Source organism: Antrostomus carolinensis, unplaced genomic scaffold (genome assembly GCF_000700745.2).
Source record: "Antrostomus carolinensis isolate BGI_N321 unplaced genomic scaffold, ASM70074v2 scaffold7227, whole genome shotgun sequence".
Taxonomy (NCBI): domain Eukaryota; kingdom Metazoa; phylum Chordata; class Aves; order Caprimulgiformes; family Caprimulgidae; genus Antrostomus; species Antrostomus carolinensis.
In genome coordinates this window covers 18,816-40,747 of record NW_010329454.1, presented here as the reverse complement: position 1 = coordinate 40,747, position 21,932 = coordinate 18,816, and the positions used below count along the sequence as shown (strand labels likewise).

Here is a 21,932-nt window from a genome sequence, read left to right as displayed (position 1 = left end):
GAAAGAGGAACAGTGGTTTCAGAGAATGTTACTTTGGAAGCCAGAAGCATTGCAAGTTGACGAAGCTTTGTCCGGCTTTGGGTTACACCTTCCGATTAGCAGCTCAAAATGACATCGGTACTAGGTAAGTTGCCCAAGGTACACGCTTTCTTGAGAAAAATTGGTAGTTAAAAAGTTTAACTATCATCAATGACAGCGTAAAGAGGAGTTTCTGGGGGAATTATTGTTTGGTTGGTTTTTTTCTTTATGGTTTTGAGTTAAATATCTGACACTTGCTCTATTATTAATGCTTTGGAGTAAATCGCACCTTCCCTGGTGGTGTCATTCACCTCCCAGGGAATTGCTGTGTACCTTCAGCGTGATGAGGTTAGCCTAAGAAGATAGGCTCCTTTTGAGGTGTTAAATGGTGTTTTGTGGCCCATTCCTAATATAAAAAGAATACATCTGTTATGTAAAGTTCCCACTAGGGACCTCTGTGAACCAAGAAAAACAAGCAAGAGGAAGTTGAGTTACAGATTTTGAAAGGAATCTTGATACATTTATTTTTCTGGTTTAAAGCAAAGCCCTTCTGTCTGTTTTCAGCAGTACAGTCCCTTCCTTCTTCCCCAGGACTGGCAGGGCTGGCTGATGGGGTGGGAAAGAAGGCTGAGAGAGCCAGGACCAAGAGAGGACAGGCACACCCAAGAACCCTGCAAGATGGGTTTCAAGTTTTTCTTTTCTTTGCGCATGAACAGATGCGGTCAAATGAAGATGCTGAGAAATCAGACTTATTGCAGTCCTCTGGGAGCTGCTGGGGAGCACTGGGCTAAAATGTTAGCTGAGGACCAGAGTGTGCCCAAAGCAACATCGTGCTGCAGGGTGTGTGTGTCCATGTGCTCACGGAAGGAAAATAGGCCAGGAAAAGTTTAGCTGTGAAGAAGCTAAACATCCAGTGCTCTTGTATACTCCTTTATTGTCCTTCTTAGCTAAACAGGATCTAATCATTACTACAAGAAAGACAGAAAAAGAAACACTAGCTGTATATAACAATCTGCTTTGCTGAGGGAGATTCCTGTATTGTTCTCTCTTCCAAAGCACAAACCTCTTAGTAATATATAGCTTTAAAAAGTTTCTTTATTCATGTTCCTGTGTTTTCCCTCTGAGATGTGCTGGGACTGTTCATGTGTGCACGGAGTCCCTTTTGCCAACTTCTTGCAAGATGAATTCCCTCCCTATTGAAATAATACTTGATCTGGGGAGAGAGGAGAGGCTTGAGCTGGAGCTGCTGAGTGTAGCTGGAAGGAGACTGCCAGTTTTGTGCAAAGTTCCCAGTTTTGGCTTCTCATTTCTTTGCCAGATTCTGGATTTTTAAAATATCTTAGGGCATGCTTCAACCCTCCCCCCCTTTTTTTATTTTCGTTCTTCTTTCTCTCCCTCTCTTTTTCCTCAGGCTATTGAGGAGGGAGTGAACTAAGAACTATATTTATGGTCAGCTGCTCTGTGTTAATGTGTGAGATAAGCACCACAGCACATGGCTTATTTTTATAGACGGCACTCAAAATTATGCCATGATAATGTCATCTAACACTTTGTGTCATAAGATGGTTTTGGTTAGTTGTAAAGCTTGTAGATTTACCATTTAAGATTATTTTTGTCTTGTTCAGATGTTAGTTATAGGTGGAATGTTCTCTCTGGTTGCAGCCTGAGCTGTGCAAAAGACCAACTTTCTGCTCAGCTTAACATGCAAGAAAGCTTGGGCAGGGAAAGGTGGAGAGGAGTAGAGCCAGCTTGGAGTGTTGGAAGGTACCTGTGCCTGCACCAGACAGCTCCTACGTGATGCTGAGCATGTATGGTCAGCTGGATAAATTTTCCTTGCTTTCTGTGGAGGAGGATGTCTGAAACAGTGGGACTAGATTTGCTGAAGCACTTCACTTTCAGAGGCGTAGCTTAAATAGAAGTTGTATTCTAAGTTTATAAAAGGAGGAAACTGCATCTCAAGTTCAACATCTAAAAGTTGAACATTTGGGGCTTTACTTTCTATGTTTTAGTTCCCCTTTGTTAAATGAGATTTTCCTCTCCTTCACAGTTAATAGTAAGTTAATATTTTTAGGCAATCAAATATTATTTTTTCCAGTATTATTGTGATGAGATCTGTAAAAATGACTGTGAGGAAACATATAATCCTGCTTTTTTTTTTTTCTTCTTAGTTCTGGCATTTCCTAACTGGGTGCTCATCTTTTCCACTTGGGCAATTTTAACATTGTCTAGATTTTTTTTTTCAAAGTGTGAAATATTTCTGTAAATACATAGAATTCTGGGGGTTTTTTAAGTTTTGTGTTGTTTTAATGTTTCTCTCTCTCCTTCTCTGTCTCTGTGCAGTGGGTACAGCCAGGAGGTGGTATGCTACACTGCAGGTAATATTCCTCAGACCCCTTCTGCACCAAGGCTTGTTCGAGCTGGTGTCACGTGGATTGCATTGCAGTGGAATAAAGTAGAAGGATGTACACCAGAGGAAGTGATTTCCTACACCCTGGAAATTCAGGAAGAAGATAATGTAAGTACCCTGTTACTGTAAGGTACACTGCATGACTTAGATTGAGTCTACATTTATTGATTCAAGATTGCTGAGAAGATTGTGGATTGCTGCTTTGGAGCGTCTTTTAGGAGTACTGGGTACTTGACAGGACGGAGCTGTGTGATTTGTTCTACTCCACAGCAGAATTATGAATCCTTATCTAAAAATCTGTACTGTCAGCCATGATTACTTTCATAAGCTTCGCAGGAGTCTGTAGGGTAGAGTGCAGCTTGTCCTTTAGCAGCTCAGTCTGCCGTGTCCTCCTCACTGCTGTGTCATGTTCTTGCATCCTCTCATCTGTCACTTCTATTTCAGTAACCTGTTAAACTGTCACGATTGTTTTTGTGCTTATTTTACAACAAAGATATATTATTCAAGTCACTTACAGCATCCTTCTAGAAGGAAAATTATTGTGGCCTTGCAGCTTAAAAGTAATAATAATAAAAAGCACTGGACTATAAAGCCCCTTTGCTTTAATGTGTTCTAGCTACAGACTATAACACAGAGAGCACTTCCTCAGAGTCCTCAGTTACTGGAATGTGTTTGGTTTTGTTTTTTTCTAGGATAGTGTGTTTCACCCAAAGTACACTGGAGAGGAGCAAGCCTGTACTGTGAAGAATCTCAGAAGAAGCACACAGTATAAATTCAGGGTAAAATCTTTTTCTGTGTTGGGTTTTTTCCAGGCACTGTACGGAACCTTTAGTATTGTGTCCAGAATTGAGTCATGAAATATAAATGTACTGTATATTGTGACCTAACAGATTAAACTGTTAGTTGTCTTTTTACTTTTATCACAGGAGATGCTTATTGCTTGGCCTTTTTTGCAACAACCATAGTTTTTGGTAACATGTACTGTCAGGTCTGATTTTGTAAATGTGTCGCCCAGGGCCTGAGGTGGTTGTAGTCGGCTGCATTGCTCCCCAAAAACCTGATCTGTGGTCACAAAACTAATCTCACTTCTACAGACTGGAGGAAACGCTGTAAGGAGCCCAGCAAGCACAGCTTCCTTCCCCAGCTCGGGGGCCTGTCTTCCCCTGACATGGAGAAACTGAAGCTTTTCCATCTCATAAGTACACGTGGCTGGTTTTGGGGCTGTTTTTTTAGCGACTGTTGGCATCTCCTACTCTGTGCGTGCTCCTAAATACAGAACCCCAAGACAGATGCTCTGAAATTTTTTGCAAACACAAAATTCAGTCATCTGCCTTCCTGCCACTGAATCCATCAAGCACAACACCAGTGCTGAGTGCTGCTGTTGAGGAGAAGACTGTGTGGATTTTACCAGAGGGGCTGCAGCCGGGCTGTCTGTCCGTCCATCCCCATGGTCAGGCTGTCCATCCTTCTGTCCCCGTGGCCGGGCTGTCCACCATAGTGGTTCCACAAGATGGCATTGGGCCGCATGGTCTGGAGCACTGCTGTCCCTCTAGAGATGGGTAGATGGGGAGAAGCCATCTGTAAAGCCAACTTCTACCGTGCTCCCATGTTACCAAACAGAAATGGTGTCTGGAAGCATCTTCGTGTCATTTGTCAACAACTCAGGGAGAGAAGGATGCTGTAAATTTCTGTTGATTCAAAAAACATTTGGCTTCTGTAGGTCTTGGTATATTCCAGAGCAATGAAAAAACCACTTTACCCAAAAACTCATTTAAATCCTTAAAAACTACTTTGCATATATTCCTTTGTGGGATGGAAGACCTTGTGAAGTTCTTCATGAACTATGCAAAGAATCAGAAGGAAAGTTGTTGTGGTGCTGCTCAGAGATGACGCTTTTTATTTCAGTGTTGTAAAAGCTGCTGTGGCTGTCTGAGGGAAGAGGACGGTTAGTGCTTCTCTGTAACCCTGCTTTCAAATTAAACAGGAGTTTTACAAAACTGTCACTGGCTATAAGTTAAGTTCAGTTAATGACAAAACAAGGGGAAATGGGTTTAAACTGAAAGAAGGGAGGTTTAGATGAGATATTAGGAAGAAGTTCTTCACTGTAAGGGTGGTCAGACGCTGGCCCAGGTTGCCCAGAGAAGCTGTGGCTGCTCCTCCCTGGAAGTGTTTAAGGCCAGGTTGGATGAGGCTTTGAGCAACCTGGTCTAGTGGAAGGTGTCCCTGCTGCTGGCAGGGGGGTTGGAACTGGATGATCTTTTAGGGCCCTTCCAACCCAAACCATTCTATGATTCTATAAGCACAGCTCTGATCTGACTGTCCTGGTTTTTGCACTGAGATGTTCCCTTGTTGCATGCAGACCAGCGTTAATTAGCTATGGAATTTGGGGAAGGATCCCCAAAACTCTAGAACAAAAAAAACAAAACCAAAGACAGACACCCTAGGACCACAGCAGTGTTTTAAAAGTTGCGAGCTTGGCTCTCTGGCAAGTTGTAGGCTTGTCTTGAACCTGAGAAAAATACGGTTCTTTGGGGATCTCCCTTAATAATAGAATTAAGGGGGAAATTCAATTCATGCCAGATAATGTGTGCATACAGAGGGAAACATCCTGCTAACATTTCTTGATGAAATAAAGGTTGATTAATTAAAGCGACTGTGGTAGTGTAATGCTGTTGTAAAGGCATTTGTTTGGTACCAAGTGAGAGTTTGGCACAGAAGGGCAAATCTTACCAAACACAACACGACAAGGTGCAGAAATCTCATTCTCTGGAGTGTTCGATGTGTCAGCATAAAAGGGAGTCACCAATGGCTGTTTCTAGTGAGGTTCCACATAAAGCAGTGCTGTGTATACTACTTCGTAATTTTATCTGGAAACAAAGTTTTATTTTTGTTCCTACAAAAAAAAATGGGGGACTCGAGGTTGAGGAAGCTCTGGCTGTGAAAAAGTATTGAAGATCCTGCTTGAACAATCAATTTAATACGAATTTTCAGTTCCTGCCGGGCTAGTACAATCTTTTGCTGGATGCATAGGGGAAATGTATAAATGCTGCATTACATTTGTAGCTCACACTGATTCCCTAGAGCTGTTACTGGGATATTTGTCTATCTGGTGTATCTGGTGTTCATGGCAAGAAAAAACAATTCTGTTAAAGTGTAGAATAGTCAGAGAAGAACCAAGAGGTGATACACGGGAGCTGATGGTGTCTTTAGTGACTTGTTTAAAGCAAGCATATGGGCTAGAGAACCTCAATTACTTTTTTTGGCCTTAAAAATTGCAAGTTGTTTTCCTCAGACACCTGTGTTAGGAGAGAGAATAGTAGTGACTGCTCCCAAGAATAGCAGAGCTTCCCAAGTGGAAAAGTTCCTGCTAGCTTATATTTACAATTAGTGATTTTAATACATATTTTATTACTCACTTCCTTGGCAGCAGATCTCTGTCCCAGAGACTAGCATGAGCTAATACAGCTCTCAGCAGCCACAAAACTCTGTACCATTTGGGGTTTCTTGTACAATCCTGATCTGCTCAGTCTCCTGGCCAGGTCCTTATGTCTTCCCTTAGCTTAGCAACCTTCTCCCTGAAGTCAGACAAAGGTGTTCTTGAGTAGAGATGAAAGACTTGGCTGAGAAAGTTTTCTTCGTGCGCATCCTGCTCATTTCAGTGGCTGTAGATTGTTCTTGTTTGAGTGTCATGCTGCTTAAGCTTTTAATTGTGTGATTACTGATACTCTGAATTAATTTGTTTTAAATAGCAGTTTGAAATACCTCCAAAAACAAAAATAGTATTATTATCATCAGCATTTTCATCTTTTATGAGTAGATAACTGCAGGTTGCCACGTGACTTTTTCTTAAGGGGAAAAAGAGCAGTGCTCTTCATTTTAAACATGTTATGATCTATTGCTAGTGGAGGGAGGGGAAAAATCAGTGTAGTTTGTAAAGAAACAACGTGACAATCTAAATCTGTTATTAGAATCCCACACGCTTTGTTGAGATGTGACACGCTTTCCAATTTAATGATGTTTGTGCAGTGACTAAAAGAAGTTTAATGCAGAAATGTCAAAAAAGCAGTTACAGTAAACAATGATAAACTTGTGGTTTTGTTTCAGCTGTTTGCTTCTAATGTGGAAGGAAAGAGTTCTCCCAGCGAAGTGTTGGTCTGTACAACGAGCCCAGACAGGCCAGGACCTCCAACCAGACCCGTTATTAAGGGGCCAATAACATCTCATGGCTTCAATGTGAAGTGGGGTAAGCCAGTTCAATTTGTCATAGTAGAGCTTTTTTGAGTCAGTATAAATTCAAATAAAACTATGTAAATATGTATTAGAACTTAGATTTTTCATGCTGCTTCTCAGTCCAAAGTTGGATGTGTTTGGAGAGCTTGGCAACTTAATTTTTTTAATATTTTAAAAGACATGTAGAGGCTCCTGTGTTTTCAGAATCAAAAATTTTGTTTATTTTTATTGACTAACTTGCACTTGCACTCAGGTGTATCTCCAAGCTTTTCACCTTCCTTTTCATGTCCCATTGTAGCATCATTCCAGCTGCTTCCTTTATCGATGGGGCAAGCCTCCTTGCTTGCATCTTTCAATCCTTTTTCCATACATTTTGTTTGTAGCACCATTATACATCCACCTTACTCTGACTCACGCTGAAAATGAATGTCTGCTACCCACTTCTGCTATCAATTCCTCTGTGCAGTTAATGTGGGGGAGTTTGTGGAGGAGAAGGAGCAGAATCAGAAACAAGCTCTGTAACCTTTCTGTTCCATTTCACTCCTAATTTTGATTTATTAACAACTTGTCTTGTTTTTTTTCAGAGCCTCCACAGGATAATGGTGGTTCAGAAATCCTAAAGTATCTATTAGAGATTTCTCAAGGAAGTCTGGAAGGTAAACTTGAAACAAGTTTTCTCCATTTCAATCCATTATGGCTACTATAAAGAAGTACTGACTCTTTGGGCTATTGTTGTTCTTATCATTAAAGTCCTAATGCTGCAGATATGCTTGAAACTGAGTTACATACTTCCAGCCTTAAAAACTTGCAGGGATCCTGGGAGAGTTTGGGTTGGATTTTGGGGAAGTTTTGCTGTGGGTTTTGTTTTGGTTTGTTTTTTTTAAAGTATGTTCTTTTTTCTCTAAGACTCATGGAATTTTAGGTTATAGGGCTGAAGCTACTGTGTTTGATTTGATATTTTTAATATACTTTAGAAATACATTTGTAAGTTGTGGGGGTTTGGGGTTTTTTTGTTTTGTTGTTTGGGTTTTTTTGTAACTGTGTCTATATATACATCTTTAAGCAGGAACAGAAATAACATTCATAGTAATATCGACACTAATGACTTTCCTGAAATACATCATTTGTGGAAGACCTCATTAAGGATTTTCTTTCCTCCTAGACACTTTATACTTCTCTAAACTTAGATATTTCTCATTTTATAGCAAATCTGTGGGAAGTGGCATACAGTGGATCGGCTACAGAATATACCTTTACTCACTTGAAACCAGGCACTTTGTATAAACTCCGGGCGTGCTGTATCAGCACTGGCGGACACAGTCAGGTAGGTATTTATTTAACGATAAAGACTATCGGGTTTATATTTTTCAGAGATTTATCTGCTCTTTTTGATTACTGCTTTAAAAAGAAGGTGAATATTTTTCCTGTAGCACTACACTGATTGCAGTTAATCTTATTTTGCAAGTTGCTGAATTTTAGAAGACTTCTATGTGTCCCTGATGGAGTTTTTTCTAGGCAAATTGCCATTTAGTGAAATTTGGTTTCCTCAAAACCAACCTGTAGGTGTTCATACTTACACTAGAAAAGACCATCTTGTTTATCTGATCTGGCCACGTTCTTAAAGAAGACCAGACTCTCCTGTACAGATCCTGTACTGACCAAAGCTGGTGAGTGAAGATGCAGTAGGGGTAGTTTGTTTTAACAATTAATTACCTTTCATGTGGTTGAAATCTTGTTTAAATTTTTGGGTTCCATTTTCCAGCCACTGACTCCTGTCATTCCCTTCTTTGATTTAAAATCATTTCAGTGCCTATGCTTTTTATTCCTCCTGCTTTGAATTTTTTTTTTTTTTTATGATGGAGTACTTCAGGCCTTGATATTCTTTTAAAAAACAAGAAAAAATAAATTAACCCCACAACATTAGCCATCAGTGCTGCAGTTTTGAGCATGCTAATGAAAGACCTCTGTTAATTGCATTTGTAAGTAACGTGCGTGATAGCATCTCCTATCCTTTATTGTTTATAGAAGTTTCTATTCAGTGGTTGGAGAAAACAATTTCTTGTGCTGCTTTCTACTCGTGCCTCACTTTGTAGGCGTTAATCATACCGGAGAGTTAACTTCAGCTCCTGTTCTCTTGCAGTGTTCTGAAAGTTTACCTGTCCGTACGCTAAGTGTTGCACCAGGTCACTGCCGACCACCAAGAGTTTTGGGGAAGCCGAAGCACAAAGAAGTACAGCTGCAATGGGGTAAGCCCTGCAACCACCTCACTGCTGAGTAACTTTCATCTTGGTGATTAGTTGCTGATCTTGCTTTAGCTTTTAGTTCTGTTGGACTTTGTGAAAAGTTGCAGTGTACTCTGTGCGCTAGGAAGTGTAAAGCAAAGCCCAGTGAAGTCTGTACAAGTCAGAAGTGCAACTTTTCATCAACTGCTGTGGCTCTGTGTTGGGTTTCTGAACTTACCTGTGCTCCAGCTGGCCTTTAGGCCTGATATTGTGTGGTAGTTTCACTTGGCTAGCCCAACTGTGCTCCCATTTTTGTTTTAGTTAGGACCTGTCTCTGTGTCAGGACTACAAAGTATGAGCCATATTAGAATATCTATACTTTTATTACAAAAACACCATGTGATTCCACATCTTTTTTATTCCTTTGCAATATTGACGTAGCAGAAGTATTTTTGCTCTTTATAGGACTTGTCTCAGAAATTTGAGCTAGAACATATTGAGGATTTTGGCTGGCATTTAAACCCTGATCCACAGTATAACACACACAGTCCACTGGACACCTGTAATTTTGCAAAGGACTTGGACCATGGACATGGACCATGCTTTCATGGAGAAAAACATGCCCACAGCAAAACAGATACAGGCACAGAAAACAAATTCAGTTTAGCAAAAAGCTGTTATTGCAAGTGAAATGCACGGTTTAGATCATTGTACAGAGATGTAGAATCTCATAAATGTTAGCAGTGTGACTAGTAAAGTTCAAGGATGGCAGTTGTTCATATTTTTATTGGAAGTTAATGAGGCTTTGCCAGAATTCCCATGTATAAGTAGTAGTTTTGGAGTGTACATGACCCACTTCAGCCTGTGTCCAACTCTAGCCAGCAGCCAAGACTGGGTCAGACGGCCACCACATGCCTCCTCATTTCTAGCTGTCCCAGGAAGGGTGTATTCAGCGCTAATCTCATTCTTCCTGCAGCATTCTATACCTTTTTTTCTGCCTTACTGACCAATTTTGCACACACCACCACCTTTGATACTGGGGGGAAGATGCTGAGTAGTTCTTTTTTTCATCCTCAGAAGAGGATGGTAGCCACCATGTTCTACTTAAAAAGTAATTGGGCACCTCCTGGCATCAAACACAGCTTCTCAGAGTGACAGATCATTGCCCTGGGGGAGCTGCTGCTCTTCTATGTGATAGTCTGACCTGGTGAATGTTTAGGGCTAAGAGTAATTTTATTAATTTCCTTTAAAAATGTCAATCATAGAATAATAGAATGGTTTGGGTTGGAAGGGACCTTAAAGATCATCCAGTTCCAACCCCCCTGCCATCAGCAGGGACACCTTCCACTAGATCAGGTTGCTCAAAGCTTCATACAGCCTGGCCTTTAAACACTTCCAGGGCGGGGGCATCCACAACTTCCTTGGGCTCATCATGTACATGGATGAGCTATTGCAGGTAAGGCATCTACTGAAGAGGAAAATCATTGTTGGTAATGTGTGTGTATATATCTCTATACCCACACAGACATGTATATATTTCTGTGGTATGTGAAGTAAAAAATTAATCTTCCTGGCATATGTCTTTATGTTATTAATGAATTATATGATATTTTTCTAGATGTCACTCAGTCAGAAAGTGGCTGTCCCATCTCGGAGTACAGTGTAGAAATGACAGAACCTGAAGAAGTTGTTTCTGAAGTGTATCACGGTCCTGATCTGGAGTGCACTGTCAGCAACCTCCTTCCTGGAGCAACGTATCGGTTCAGAGTGAGAGCTTTGAACGACGGCGGGGTACGTGCGGTGTGCTGGAGCCTGCTTTGGTTGTTTCTTGCTGGAGGTGATACTGTGCCTGAATGGGGAATTCTGGAAAGTGATTGTGTTAGTGCTGACTTAGTTAGTGCACTTAGTGCTGGTGATCAGAAAGGTGACAGGGAGATGGGCACAAGAAAATAAAGTGAGAAATGCTTAAAGGAACTTTTGAGGAAGAGCTGCAGTTTTGAATCTGGTATTCTTCTTTTAAAAGGAGATTTCAGTTACTAATATGATTTGATTGGCCAAAATCAACTGGACCAAAATGTGCCAAATCCCTGCTAAAGTCATATCTGCTTACAAGGAGGTATCTTATTTATTCCCCTTCAACTGTATTCCTTCTGGTTTTTTTTAAATCTTAACTGTGTAAAAACACTGAAATTTCACTCAGATGGATATATATTGAGGAAAGCTTGCATTATTAATTTTTAATTTGGTTTTGAAAAGAAAAATGCTGTATAGATTTGATTAATTTGCTATATGATATCCTTGGAAGATGTGCCTTCCCAAGTACATCAGAAATTCTATCTGATGTCCACAGAGATCTACTGAGAGATTCCGGATAATTCAGTGAGGTTTGGGTTGGTTCTGTTTGCTTTTGTGAGAGCATCTTTCCAAGGGTTTTTTTTTATAAAGGCAGTCCCAGCAACAGTACATGCATATTGCTGTGTTTGTTTTCAGGAAATCTTGATGACAAAGATAACATACAGGTTTAAAGTTAATCACTTACAGGGAGAAGTTCTGTTAAACTTAACTTAGGTATTAGAAAAATATGCAGGGCTATTAAACTATTTTGTCTTTAAAATATCCACTGTTTTATTTTTGTGAAAAATCAATTGAAAACACATGAAGAGATTGAATTTGCTTGCTGGAATGAAAGCCATTGCCTAGCTGGTAGCTTTGGATATGATGCCTTGCCTTTTTTTTTCCCCCCTCTTTATTTTTTCTTTTTTTCTTTTTTTTTTTCTTTGTTTTTGACAAAACATTGTTTAAAGTTGCAAAGCATTTCTCATCCCACCCTTTGCTAAATGAGGGGGCTAGTTTTGGTTGGGTTGGGTTTTTTTACCAGATGTAGAATTGGGGGTGGTGTTCTTTACCAGATGTAAATACCTGTCTCCCTCCCATCTAGTAAAGAAAACAGCAGAAGTCAATAAATGAGATTTTTTGTGTGTGTGCATTCTTTGTAATTCAAACAAAGCGATCAATGTTAGCTTTTCTTGATAGCCCAGATACTGACACATCTGTTGAGAGGTTTTCTGGGATTTATAATCTCAGTATTGTTCAGCCTTTGTATTGGCTTGGTTTTTTTCATACTTGCTGGTATTGCATTCCAAAATAAGTAAATATTAGTGTTTTTTCCTCTAATTGCTTCCAGTGAAGTTCCTATGTTCTGGAGAACAGTTTCTAATTAGCTTGGGGATGTACTGAACAAACTTCATTATTTCACTCAAGTGGGTTCAGAAAGGCCGTTTCCTTTCTGTTATCTCTCTCCTGTCCTCACACTGTTGGCTGAAGCCATTTTTCCAAACTCCTGAAATTTGTCCTTTTTTTGCTAATATGCTTTTAAATTATTCTCCTACCAAGAGCTCAAAAGTTGTCTGAGCTATCTCATGGAGCTAAGCCATGCACGGCGAGTGTGCAGCGTGTCCCGGCACATTGAAGCCTGGCTGGGGCTCCATCACAAGCTCTCCTTTGATAATGAACATGTGGCAGATGTGTTGTAAAAGAAGCTGGATTTGGACACCAGTATGTGCTTTACTGTTGCTGTGCTTCTCCTTATATCCGTGAGAAGCCAGTTATGCTGGGCTGTGGCACAGACTCATGAACATGTTACTGGAAGGCAAGGTGGAGAGACACAAGCTGTTCCTCAGTTACTCTTGCTGGGTGCACGTTCCCACTCTTGGGTGAATCAGAAGTGGCTTACACCTTCACAGGCACTCACAGGAGGATGTACGTGCTGCCTACTCATACCTGAGCTCACCTCACATTTTAACTTTGCAATAGTTTCCATGGTCTCCTACTGAACTCTGATGTTTGGTGCTGAGTGTCAGAAGCCCGATCTCTCTATGAGCAAGTTTATTGCGTTGGAAAAAGTTTGTGTGTGCTGTTCTTGGAAAGCCTTTGAGGAGTGTTAGATGGGTGTATGCTTATATATTAATGTACAGACACCTTGTTCCCCTCCAGTACGGGCCGTATTCAGAAGCTACCGAAGTCACGACAGCAGCAGGACCACCCGGCCAGTGCAGAGCACCTTCTCTCTCCTTTCTCTCTGACACTCGTGTACTTGTAAGCTGGGAGGTAAGTCACATGCCCTCACAGTTTGATTTCCATCTTGCTTACCCAAACTAATATGGTCACCACATAAAGCTAGCTCGAGAGCTATGCGCTGCTTTGGAACTTTTGTGCAAGAAAATCGTATGCAGAAAGTCTTCTATTGTAGAAAAACATCTTCTTTACTTTCTTTTTAAAGACTTGCATAAAGTTGATCGTGAGTCATCCAGACCAGGATTCAGACACAAGACCTCCTACACTGGCGTCAGATGAGAGAGCACTGGTTGGGTGGAAGTGCTCCCTACAGGCTTTTAGCATGTCAGCGTGTCCTGGGGTGGAATTGTGGAGGCAAATATTTGATTTTAGCTGAAGCTGGAGTCTCTGATATGAAATTAACTTTGCACAAAAGCTTACGATGTAGTTTTTTTCCCTCAAAAATTGTTTGTCTCTTTCCCAAATATTTACTTTTATTTTAGTTTGTGTGTTCCTTATTCATTCTCCAGGATCTTAGACATTAGACTTATAAAATAAGTCTCAGCTGAAATGCTGAAGGGATGATTGGTGTAATTTAAAAAAAAAAAAATAAATAAATAATGTAATTAAGGCAGAAAGGAAAGGATGTTGCCATAAAGTTGTGATGTGGAGTGGTGGGGCTGTAATTCTACCATGACTGTTCCAGCCCTGCATCTGTTGGGTCCCTCCACAAAAGGATGTCCCTGTTGAGAAAAAAAGTTATTAACGTTCATGAGATACTCAAATAAATTGATTTTACTAACAACATATCTAGATACAAACATTATCTGAGATTAATTTTATAACAAAACAGATGATTTTGGTGCAGTTTGGTGGTATTTGTTAATATTTCTTGCAATGTTTTGCGATGCTGAGCCAGAAGTTGCACTAAGCTTTTAAATGTTCCCTTTGAAGTGACTGTATGGACAGGCGTTTGCTCTCCCAACCATGAGTGAATGCAGCAGTGTTTCTGGTAGGCTCTGTATTTATGTGCAGGATATTATGTTTATTATAGCTAAAAGCGGAGCTGTGGAAGGAGTAATGTGGTTTGCAGTGGTTAGGTTTTCTTAAAGAGTCGCATCATTTTTTTGGCTGATACGAAGGAAAAATAGCAGAGGACTCTGGAGTGTTTTTTGTCTGACCAGAGAGCACATTGTGGTGCCTACTCTGCCTTTTTTACGCATTGTTTTAAAATGCTGGCTTAGCAGTTCTGAAAGGTTCTTCCAAAATAGCTGGAAGCTCAGAGACAGAGCTAGAGAAGCCCATGTGCAGGGTGGTCGTTGTGGCGTGCAGCCGTGCTCTTGATCCTTTTACTGGCAATTCCACCTGGCATGCTGTAAGCACAAAGGTTTTGTCATGTTCTAGACCACACTTCTGCACGTAGAGCTGTGATTCCCTGAGTCGCTTCAGTCCACTCAGTACAGCTCTAGATAGTTCTGGTAAAAACACCAAATACTTTGCTTTGGTAACCGTGCCGTTATGCCTGCACTGCCTCATCTCCAGCAAATTCAGGTATTTATTCCATGCTCCCCCTAGACTTCAGGATGATAAAGGATTGCTGAGGACATGTGGATCCCATAGGAGTCTTTTTGCAGATGTTAATATACCCAGGTCCACGCTCCCATGTCACATAGTGGGACCATTAACTTGATGGGTGACTTCACTGAAAACCTCAGACGAGCTCCTTGCTTGTTGAGGTTGTTCTTTTCTCAGTAACAGAAGTAACTACTTCAGGCTTGAAGGCTGGCTCTTCCAGAGCTGTGTTTTGATTGCTCGACCAGACTGCGCTAGATATTGATGCTTTTTTGTGTTCTCCATGGCTGTGCTTCTGCCAAGCCAGTGGAGAGACAATTTATTCCTGAGTGTCCTAATGAAAAACGAAGTAGCTGCGTACACTTTCTCATTTCTCTGAATTTCTATCAGGTAATTTTTTGTGCAGGATTGCCCTGTTTCAGTAACCTATTAGGGAACACTAATTCAGCACATTTCCATTTGCAGCAATAATGGCTTATTAATTTAAAAATAAGGGTGTCTTTTCTTTTTTTCCCCCTATGTACTTTATTCCTTACCCAGTGAACCACAGAGATCTGAAGTGCTCATTTCTGAATTGAACCACATAAATATTTGTGTTGCAGAGTCCTGAATGTTCTGGTGCTGACATCTCTGAATACAGATTAGAGTGGGGAGAAGATGAAGAATCTCTACAACTTGCGTATAATGGCACAGAGACCTGTTTTGAAATCGGTGAATTGTCAGCAGCAGCACATTACTGCTGTAGGCTACAGGTATGGAAGTTGGGAGGTTTTGCATGCATTGCAGGCTAAGATGTAAAGAGTTTCCTTCTACTATGTTTTTATTTTTATCATTAGTCACTATGAAGTTATGTGCTTTGTAAGTCAGAAGGAATGTACATTTTTCTTAAATAATGCAGACTGATGCTAAATAACTGAATAGTTTAGATTCTGCACAATTCAAAGCGGTAAACAAGGGAGTTGGTAACACTTTTAACTCTCAAAAATTGCTCTCGTGTTTTATTTTCAGTGAATAATGCCACTTTGCCCTCTGATATTAAAACAATACAATAATAGTTTAGACAATTTAATATTTTTTTTTCTTGGAAGTGAGATGCAAACAACATCTACCTCCCAACTGGATATTGAAGATTCCCCTAGCTTAAATAATAAACTCTTAACATCTGTTCCATTTATCAAATAAAGCAAACCAGCTGAGTAGATTCCTATGTATATAGGAGATGGGAGCTGCCAGAAAGTGAATCCTCATCCTTACCCCTTTTTCTTTTAGATTTCTAAGACTGACTCTCATATAGAGTCTCTATATGATCTCTTTCACTTTGATCTCTTTCTCTACTCTTCTTTTCAGTGAAAAGTAAAAGTTACAATATATTTCTTATATAGATATGAAAATAAAAATACCACTGAAAAGCAAATGGAAAGTAAAGTAAGTGAAGTAAAAATATTTTTGCCCAAGATACTCTTCCACAGGATTTATTTGTATGTGAAGACAAAATACCACCAGTAAATCTGACCAAAAGTTCATGTACCCACCCAGCTGGCAACTTGTGGACCACCCAAGGTTGTTTCTTTGATGAAGGACAACATGCTTCTGTTGAGTGTTTCCTTCTTAATTTTTTTTTTAAACAGGACTTTTGAATTTTTTTGGGTTATGAAGTAGCTTTGGAGCAGCTGGCCAGCAGCCAAGGCACTAGGGCCCCACACCTCTGAGTACACTCAACTGTAGTTTCTGACTTGGCCATAGCTGCCCCTATACCTTGTACGAGAACTGTTGGAGAAAAATTGAAAGAGCTTATGTGAGTGGCTTGGAAGTGTGAGCCAGAAAGTGCCTCTTGTTTGGACAGGAGGGAAAGCATTCAGCATCCGCTGGGCAGGGAGGAGACCGTGAGACCGCTTCTGTGGTGAGCAGCAAGGAGCTCAAGAAGATTTTAATGTTATAAATGGCAACAGCCAGCTGTATAGTGTCTTTGATTTCGAGTGGACGTTCATTTTAAATTACCTGACACAAAAATGTTGCACAAATCTACCCAGTTTTTAACACAGCCAATATAATTTAATCCACGGGCAGAAGTTTGGTGAGATGCATAGGAGCACCAAGAAATTTTATTGATGTCTGTGGGTGACCCATGCATTACTTTCTAGCGCTCTTCATCCTCTAAATCTCATCTGTATATTGTATTTGTTATAAGATTTGGGGGTTGGACTAGATGACCTTTAAAGGTCACTTCCAACCCAAGCCATTCTCTCATACCCTGGAACATTTAAGCAATTACTAAAAAAAAAAAAAGAATATGTATAACAGATAAAGAAAGTTAGTTAAATAGTTTCAGAAATTTTAGTCTTTTTTTTTTAATAAGAAGGAGAGAATAATAGCTGTTTTTCTTATCTGTTAGCAGCTTTAACAGAAAAATCTTTCTTTTACTGTTTAAAAAGATTCCCCAAACCACATTTACTCTGCCTTCTCATAAACACACGGTATTGCTATCTCGATCTCAATAAAAAGAGAGAATTGAGGAATCAGGCATATGTAACTGCAGGGCAGACAATTTGTCTTTGCTGTTGCTCAACTTTTTTCCCTGTAATGAATATTCCTGAAAACAATTGTGGTTTCTGCAAAGGGGAAATATTGTGTCATTTTGAGGGAGGGGAGTATCTAGGAAGCAAAGAGGAATGAAATTCCCATCAAGTTATGATGATGAGATTGTCCAATAAAGCAGTTAAAAGCACCACTAAAAACAATTTGCTTGAAGCAAGGTACAGATTGCCAAACACTGGTTTAGAGGCAAGACAAATAATAGCGTTGGCAGACCACAAAACAAGGCTTCACTTTTAACAGCTCTAGGAGCGCTTCACTAAATAGAAGATGTCCCTGGAGCAGGATTTGTTTTGAAGGGCTTTTTAACGGCTGACAAATCTAACTTTATTATCTCTTTCTTCAATTGAACAAAACGTCTCCTGGAAAAACACAACATGGCTTTGTGTTTGCATTATGCATAGCAGAAATAAGTTATTCACGACAGTTAAGCATGGATAAGAAATCAAACAGTTGTTCGACGCGTCCTTTCCTTCCCATCGTAGTCCTACTGGTAACATTTTAAACCCGGGTTTTTTAGGTAATTGTAATCTGGTGGGAGACTCTGGGCTTGCTCTTCCAAATTCAAAGGAAATGTGGATGGTGGATGATGCTGGGCAATGGCAAAAGCTGTTTTCGAAGGTCTGGACCTCCTGTAGCTCAGCCTGTACCATATGTTCTCATAAGCTCTGCACACACCTCGTGGGCTAGCAGCCTGCTGGGCTGTATCAGGAGGAGCCCAGATAGCAGATCAGGGAAGGTGGTATTGCCTGTTCTGTGCCATTCATGAGAACCTGGAACACTGTGTCCAGTTTTGCTCCAGAGGTTGAAGTAGAGATGTTCAGATGAGATACATAGAAAAAGTTATCACTCTGCAGGCAATTAAGGATTGTAACAGTGGTCCAGAGGGGTTGTGTGATCTCCATCCCTCGAGTTTTTCAAGACCCAATGAGACAAAAGCCTGAGCAAACTGGTCTGTATTCAGCTTTGACCTTGCTTGAGTAGCAGGTTGGACTAGATGTGTCCCAAGATCCCTTCCAGCCTGCGTGGTTCTGTGATTGTGTGCACAGAAGCTTACAATAATCCTGAGGAGGTAACGTTAAGTCATTTTCTAGGCCATTCCAGTGCAACATGCACAGCATTTGTCACTGGCTGAGCATCAACTGACTGATAAAGACCCAGGTGTGCAATGTTGAGCTTGCAAAGACAACAGCCTCTGTAGTTATAATGAGCAGAAGTGGACCAGATTTTGAAACTTGGTTTCCACTGGGATCCTGGGTCTATGAGTCAAGATAAGAGGCTTGATAACTGGTTGATGTCCTCTTTTCTGGAAAATATTGACCTATGTGCTTTGGTGGTGGTGTGCTAGTGGTTTATGGCTTCTGGGGAAATGTGAGTCATAGATTTAAGGCCATGCTGAGTTCCTGTATTCTTAAATCAGAAACTTTTTAGCATGAAATTAACTATCCATTCTCAGAGTTAGGAACCAGCATAGCTCTCAGCAAGCCAAATGGCTCTTATGTCTAGAGGTGCTCTGCTTGCATAAAGCATCAGGTGTTGATGCTCTGCAGTATACTGAGGGGTTTATACAGAGCAGCTCAACAATTTTGGGTAGCCAATTTGCTGAACAGTGTGATGTCACCTGTCACTGACAGCATGACGGTGACATTTTCCCTTACTAAACAAAGTGTTTGCTGCTGATAAAGAGGTTACTGTTAAGTTTGATTAAATAGCTATTAGGAAAAAGAGAAATATTCTCCAATTTTTTTTCTGAGAAATACTCCTGAGTAACAAAGGAAATTATTAATTGCTCTAGTTTAGTTAGAGGGTGTGAGTCATGCCTTAGAGAATAAGCCAGCGGTGCATATCCTCTGAAGAATCCATGCAGCTCTTCCAGGCTGCACAGTTCATGGTTATGAACTTGATAGATGTGAAATAGAACATTTACCCTGTAAATTTTTTTTTTTTTTAAACACACAGGCTATTAACCAGGCAGGAGCTGGACCCTACAGTGAGCTGGTGACCTGCAGAATCCCCGCATCCGTGCCTGATGCAGTCTCTACCCTCTCCGTGCTGGAGGATGAACATGTGGATGCCTGTCAACTCTCACCCTCTGTGTGCCTTGTACTGAACTGGGAAGAACCATGCAATAACGGAGCTGAGATTACATCATACAACATTGACCTGGGTGACATCAGCATTCCAGTAGGAAATGTTACAAGTTACGTTATCAATGATTTGCTTCCAGAAACCTCATACCGGTGAGTACATTTTTTTTGCTGTGGTACAGTGCACTTGGGATAAGATCACACAGCTTAATTTTACATGGGAAATGTTTATGGCATGTAGAGAATGTGGGGCAGGGGGGAAAACAAACTCACAACCCAACCAACCAACCTTGGGCACACGGAAATGTGCAGTAATTCCTTTATGGAAAGAATTGCAGTAGTTTGCATTCAAATATTGCTTTCTCTTGACATTTTCTTCTTCCTCCTCTCCTTGTGTTATCTCTGACCTCTCCTCCTTTTTAAATTGCTCTGCTAAGGTAAGGTTGTGCTGGTAGGTTAATACATTTAAAAAATGAGAAATAACTACAATTACAATGCAACATCTCATGTTTTTTCAGATGCTTAGCAGTACTATTTCAGGGGTTTATATTACTGACTGTATTGATCCCTGTGAGGGGATAACAATTTGCATGCAATGAACTCTTATTTGCATAGCTACAGCTATTTTTTGTTTCTCGCATATGGAGATTAATTAAAAGATAATCTGAATTTAAAAACAATTTCTTTATAGCGCGTCAGAGTCTAAATTTCTAAGTGATACTGCCAAAATTTTATTATTATTTTAATGTTCTGGCTTATATGGTTTTTTCCCTAATTGCTAATTACAAAAAAAAATATGGTTCCATGTAGGCAATGAACAGCAGTACAGCAGAAAATGTGGCAAAAGAAATTCTAATTTAAGTACTCTTCTAATAAAGACTGGAGTCTGATTGCACAGTTGTAAAATCAGACATGGCACAGACCTTCTGTAATATTTTTTATTTCTATTCAAGGTGACAATCCTACGAGTCTTGTAGAGTTTAAATGAAAAGTTCATTTCTCAAATTTTATCATGTACCTGAAAAAGAGAACTTCTTGTAGCAAGTATACGAATACATATAGTAGGAGTTATTTAAAGCGAGGAACATGGATTGCTTACAGTGCCTAGTACAGTGGTTCCTGATCTTGCCCTGGAATATCTAGGTTTTAAAACAATGTAATAAAAAATAAAGAGGTAGATTTATTAAATAGGTGGATAAATAGGCATATATATATATATACACACACACATCCCCCTCTGGCAATCTGAAAAAAGAAAGTGAAATAGGAATTTGGTGATTCAGAACCTCTCCGTGCCAAATCACTCCTATAAATCCAGGAAATGTGACTACGTTATCGCTGTCTCCAGTTCTTCAGCAGCTTGTAATGCTCTGATCCTTTTATGGCAAAAGCAGTAATGAAGTCTAAGCTTTTTCTTGTCTTCGACTGTTGTATGATCCTAGTTTTGTGGTCGATTTAAACTAGCATTGCTGTCAGCAGGAGCCTCTTCTTCCCACCTTGTGTCATCTCCTCTTCTGTGCCAGCAAAGTGTTATCACACCATTCCAGACTTGGAAAACTGGTCTTGTTGAAAACTAACCATATTTTTTACCTTGTAAATGGGAAGAGAGAAAGGAAAGCTAAGCTAGTTTAAAGTATTTGTGAAAATACTGCACGAGTAAAGCTACACAAGGGTTTGAACCAATTCAGGTTGCTGCTGTCATGCTTCTGACCTCCCTCCATCTCCGTGTTCTCCCACGTTTCTCACTCTCTGCCTTGTGTCGGTGCTGGTGGTTAATGTGATCTTACTCTAAGCCAGACCAGGGAACCCAACTGATTGAAGACTAATCAAAAACCTAATAGGAAAATTTGTCTATTGACTGACTACCCAGCTGTGGAACTACATCATCTTCGGGCAGTCTCATACTCCCAGGTTTCTCCTCATATGTTCAATCAAGAGTCAAAACAGCTAAAGCAAAATGAGAACTTTGAGCAACAGTCAAGACAGCCAGAATGGACCATATAAATTCTTCACTGAAGTCTTCCTTCCTCAGTTTCCTTTTTAGCTGGTTCTTGGTTGTCTGCAGCTTCCTTTAAGGAAATGTCTTTGTCTTCAAAGCCCGGAAATGGAGATATGGAATGAAAGGATGGACAGGACATTACTTTTTATAATCATGCTGCAGTCTTGTCCATGAAGCTTTTAACTCCTGATGCCATGAAAAGTGTTGTTACACTGAGATCATACTGGATATTTTCTTTTTTCCATTCTTATTTTGTTCTTTTGTTAAAAGCACCATATTAAATCACGAGGTTTTTAGTCAGGGAGTCTGCTTATCTCTGGTACAAATGAAAAGGCTGAAGCACAAGCAGTAACTGCAACTGTTCTAAATATTGTTGTTAGACTAAGTTCCTACCAACAAAAAAATTATTGTGAAGAGCACAAAGCGGTGGATGACTAATCAGAAGTAATAATAGATGAAAATTCTTTTCTTTTAGAAAACAAGAGAAAGCAACACCCAAATCTTGTATTTTATTCCTGTCAGAGAAGACCAGTGACTGCAGTTGAATTGCAAAAGCACCTCATCTATAGTTTGAAGTGTTTTTCTGCTAATAAAAATAGACATGTCAAAGTGTTTTTGCTATCTGTTGTTAACTCTTTCATTGATATTTCTCCTCCAAGCCTATCTTGACACCTGTCTGTCATCACGGAACGCGGTGCACTGAGAAATGTAGCCGTAAGAAACGCGTTTATCAAGCTATATGTTAAAAGGTG

The 21,932-nt window shown here is 40.1% G+C and overlaps 1 protein-coding gene across 1 annotated transcript in view; it reads left to right on the top strand.

Annotated features, from left to right (window-relative positions):
• FNDC3B (fibronectin type III domain containing 3B) overlaps positions 1 to 21,932 on the top strand; it is a gene marked incomplete at its 3' end in the record, with an annotated part of 60,306 nt that overhangs the window by 20,528 nt on the left and 17,846 nt on the right. Inside the window, exons 7-17 of the mRNA XM_010172565.1 lie at positions 6 to 124; positions 2,359 to 2,533; positions 3,118 to 3,204; positions 6,530 to 6,668; positions 7,240 to 7,311; positions 7,861 to 7,979; positions 8,796 to 8,901; positions 10,496 to 10,668; positions 12,871 to 12,984; positions 15,105 to 15,254; positions 19,054 to 19,334. Of these exons, the coding sequence (XP_010170867.1) occupies positions 6 to 124; positions 2,359 to 2,533; positions 3,118 to 3,204; positions 6,530 to 6,668; positions 7,240 to 7,311; positions 7,861 to 7,979; positions 8,796 to 8,901; positions 10,496 to 10,668; positions 12,871 to 12,984; positions 15,105 to 15,254; positions 19,054 to 19,334 (1,535 nt within the window). The remainder of the gene's footprint in view (positions 1 to 5; positions 125 to 2,358; positions 2,534 to 3,117; positions 3,205 to 6,529; positions 6,669 to 7,239; positions 7,312 to 7,860; positions 7,980 to 8,795; positions 8,902 to 10,495; positions 10,669 to 12,870; positions 12,985 to 15,104; positions 15,255 to 19,053; positions 19,335 to 21,932) is intronic.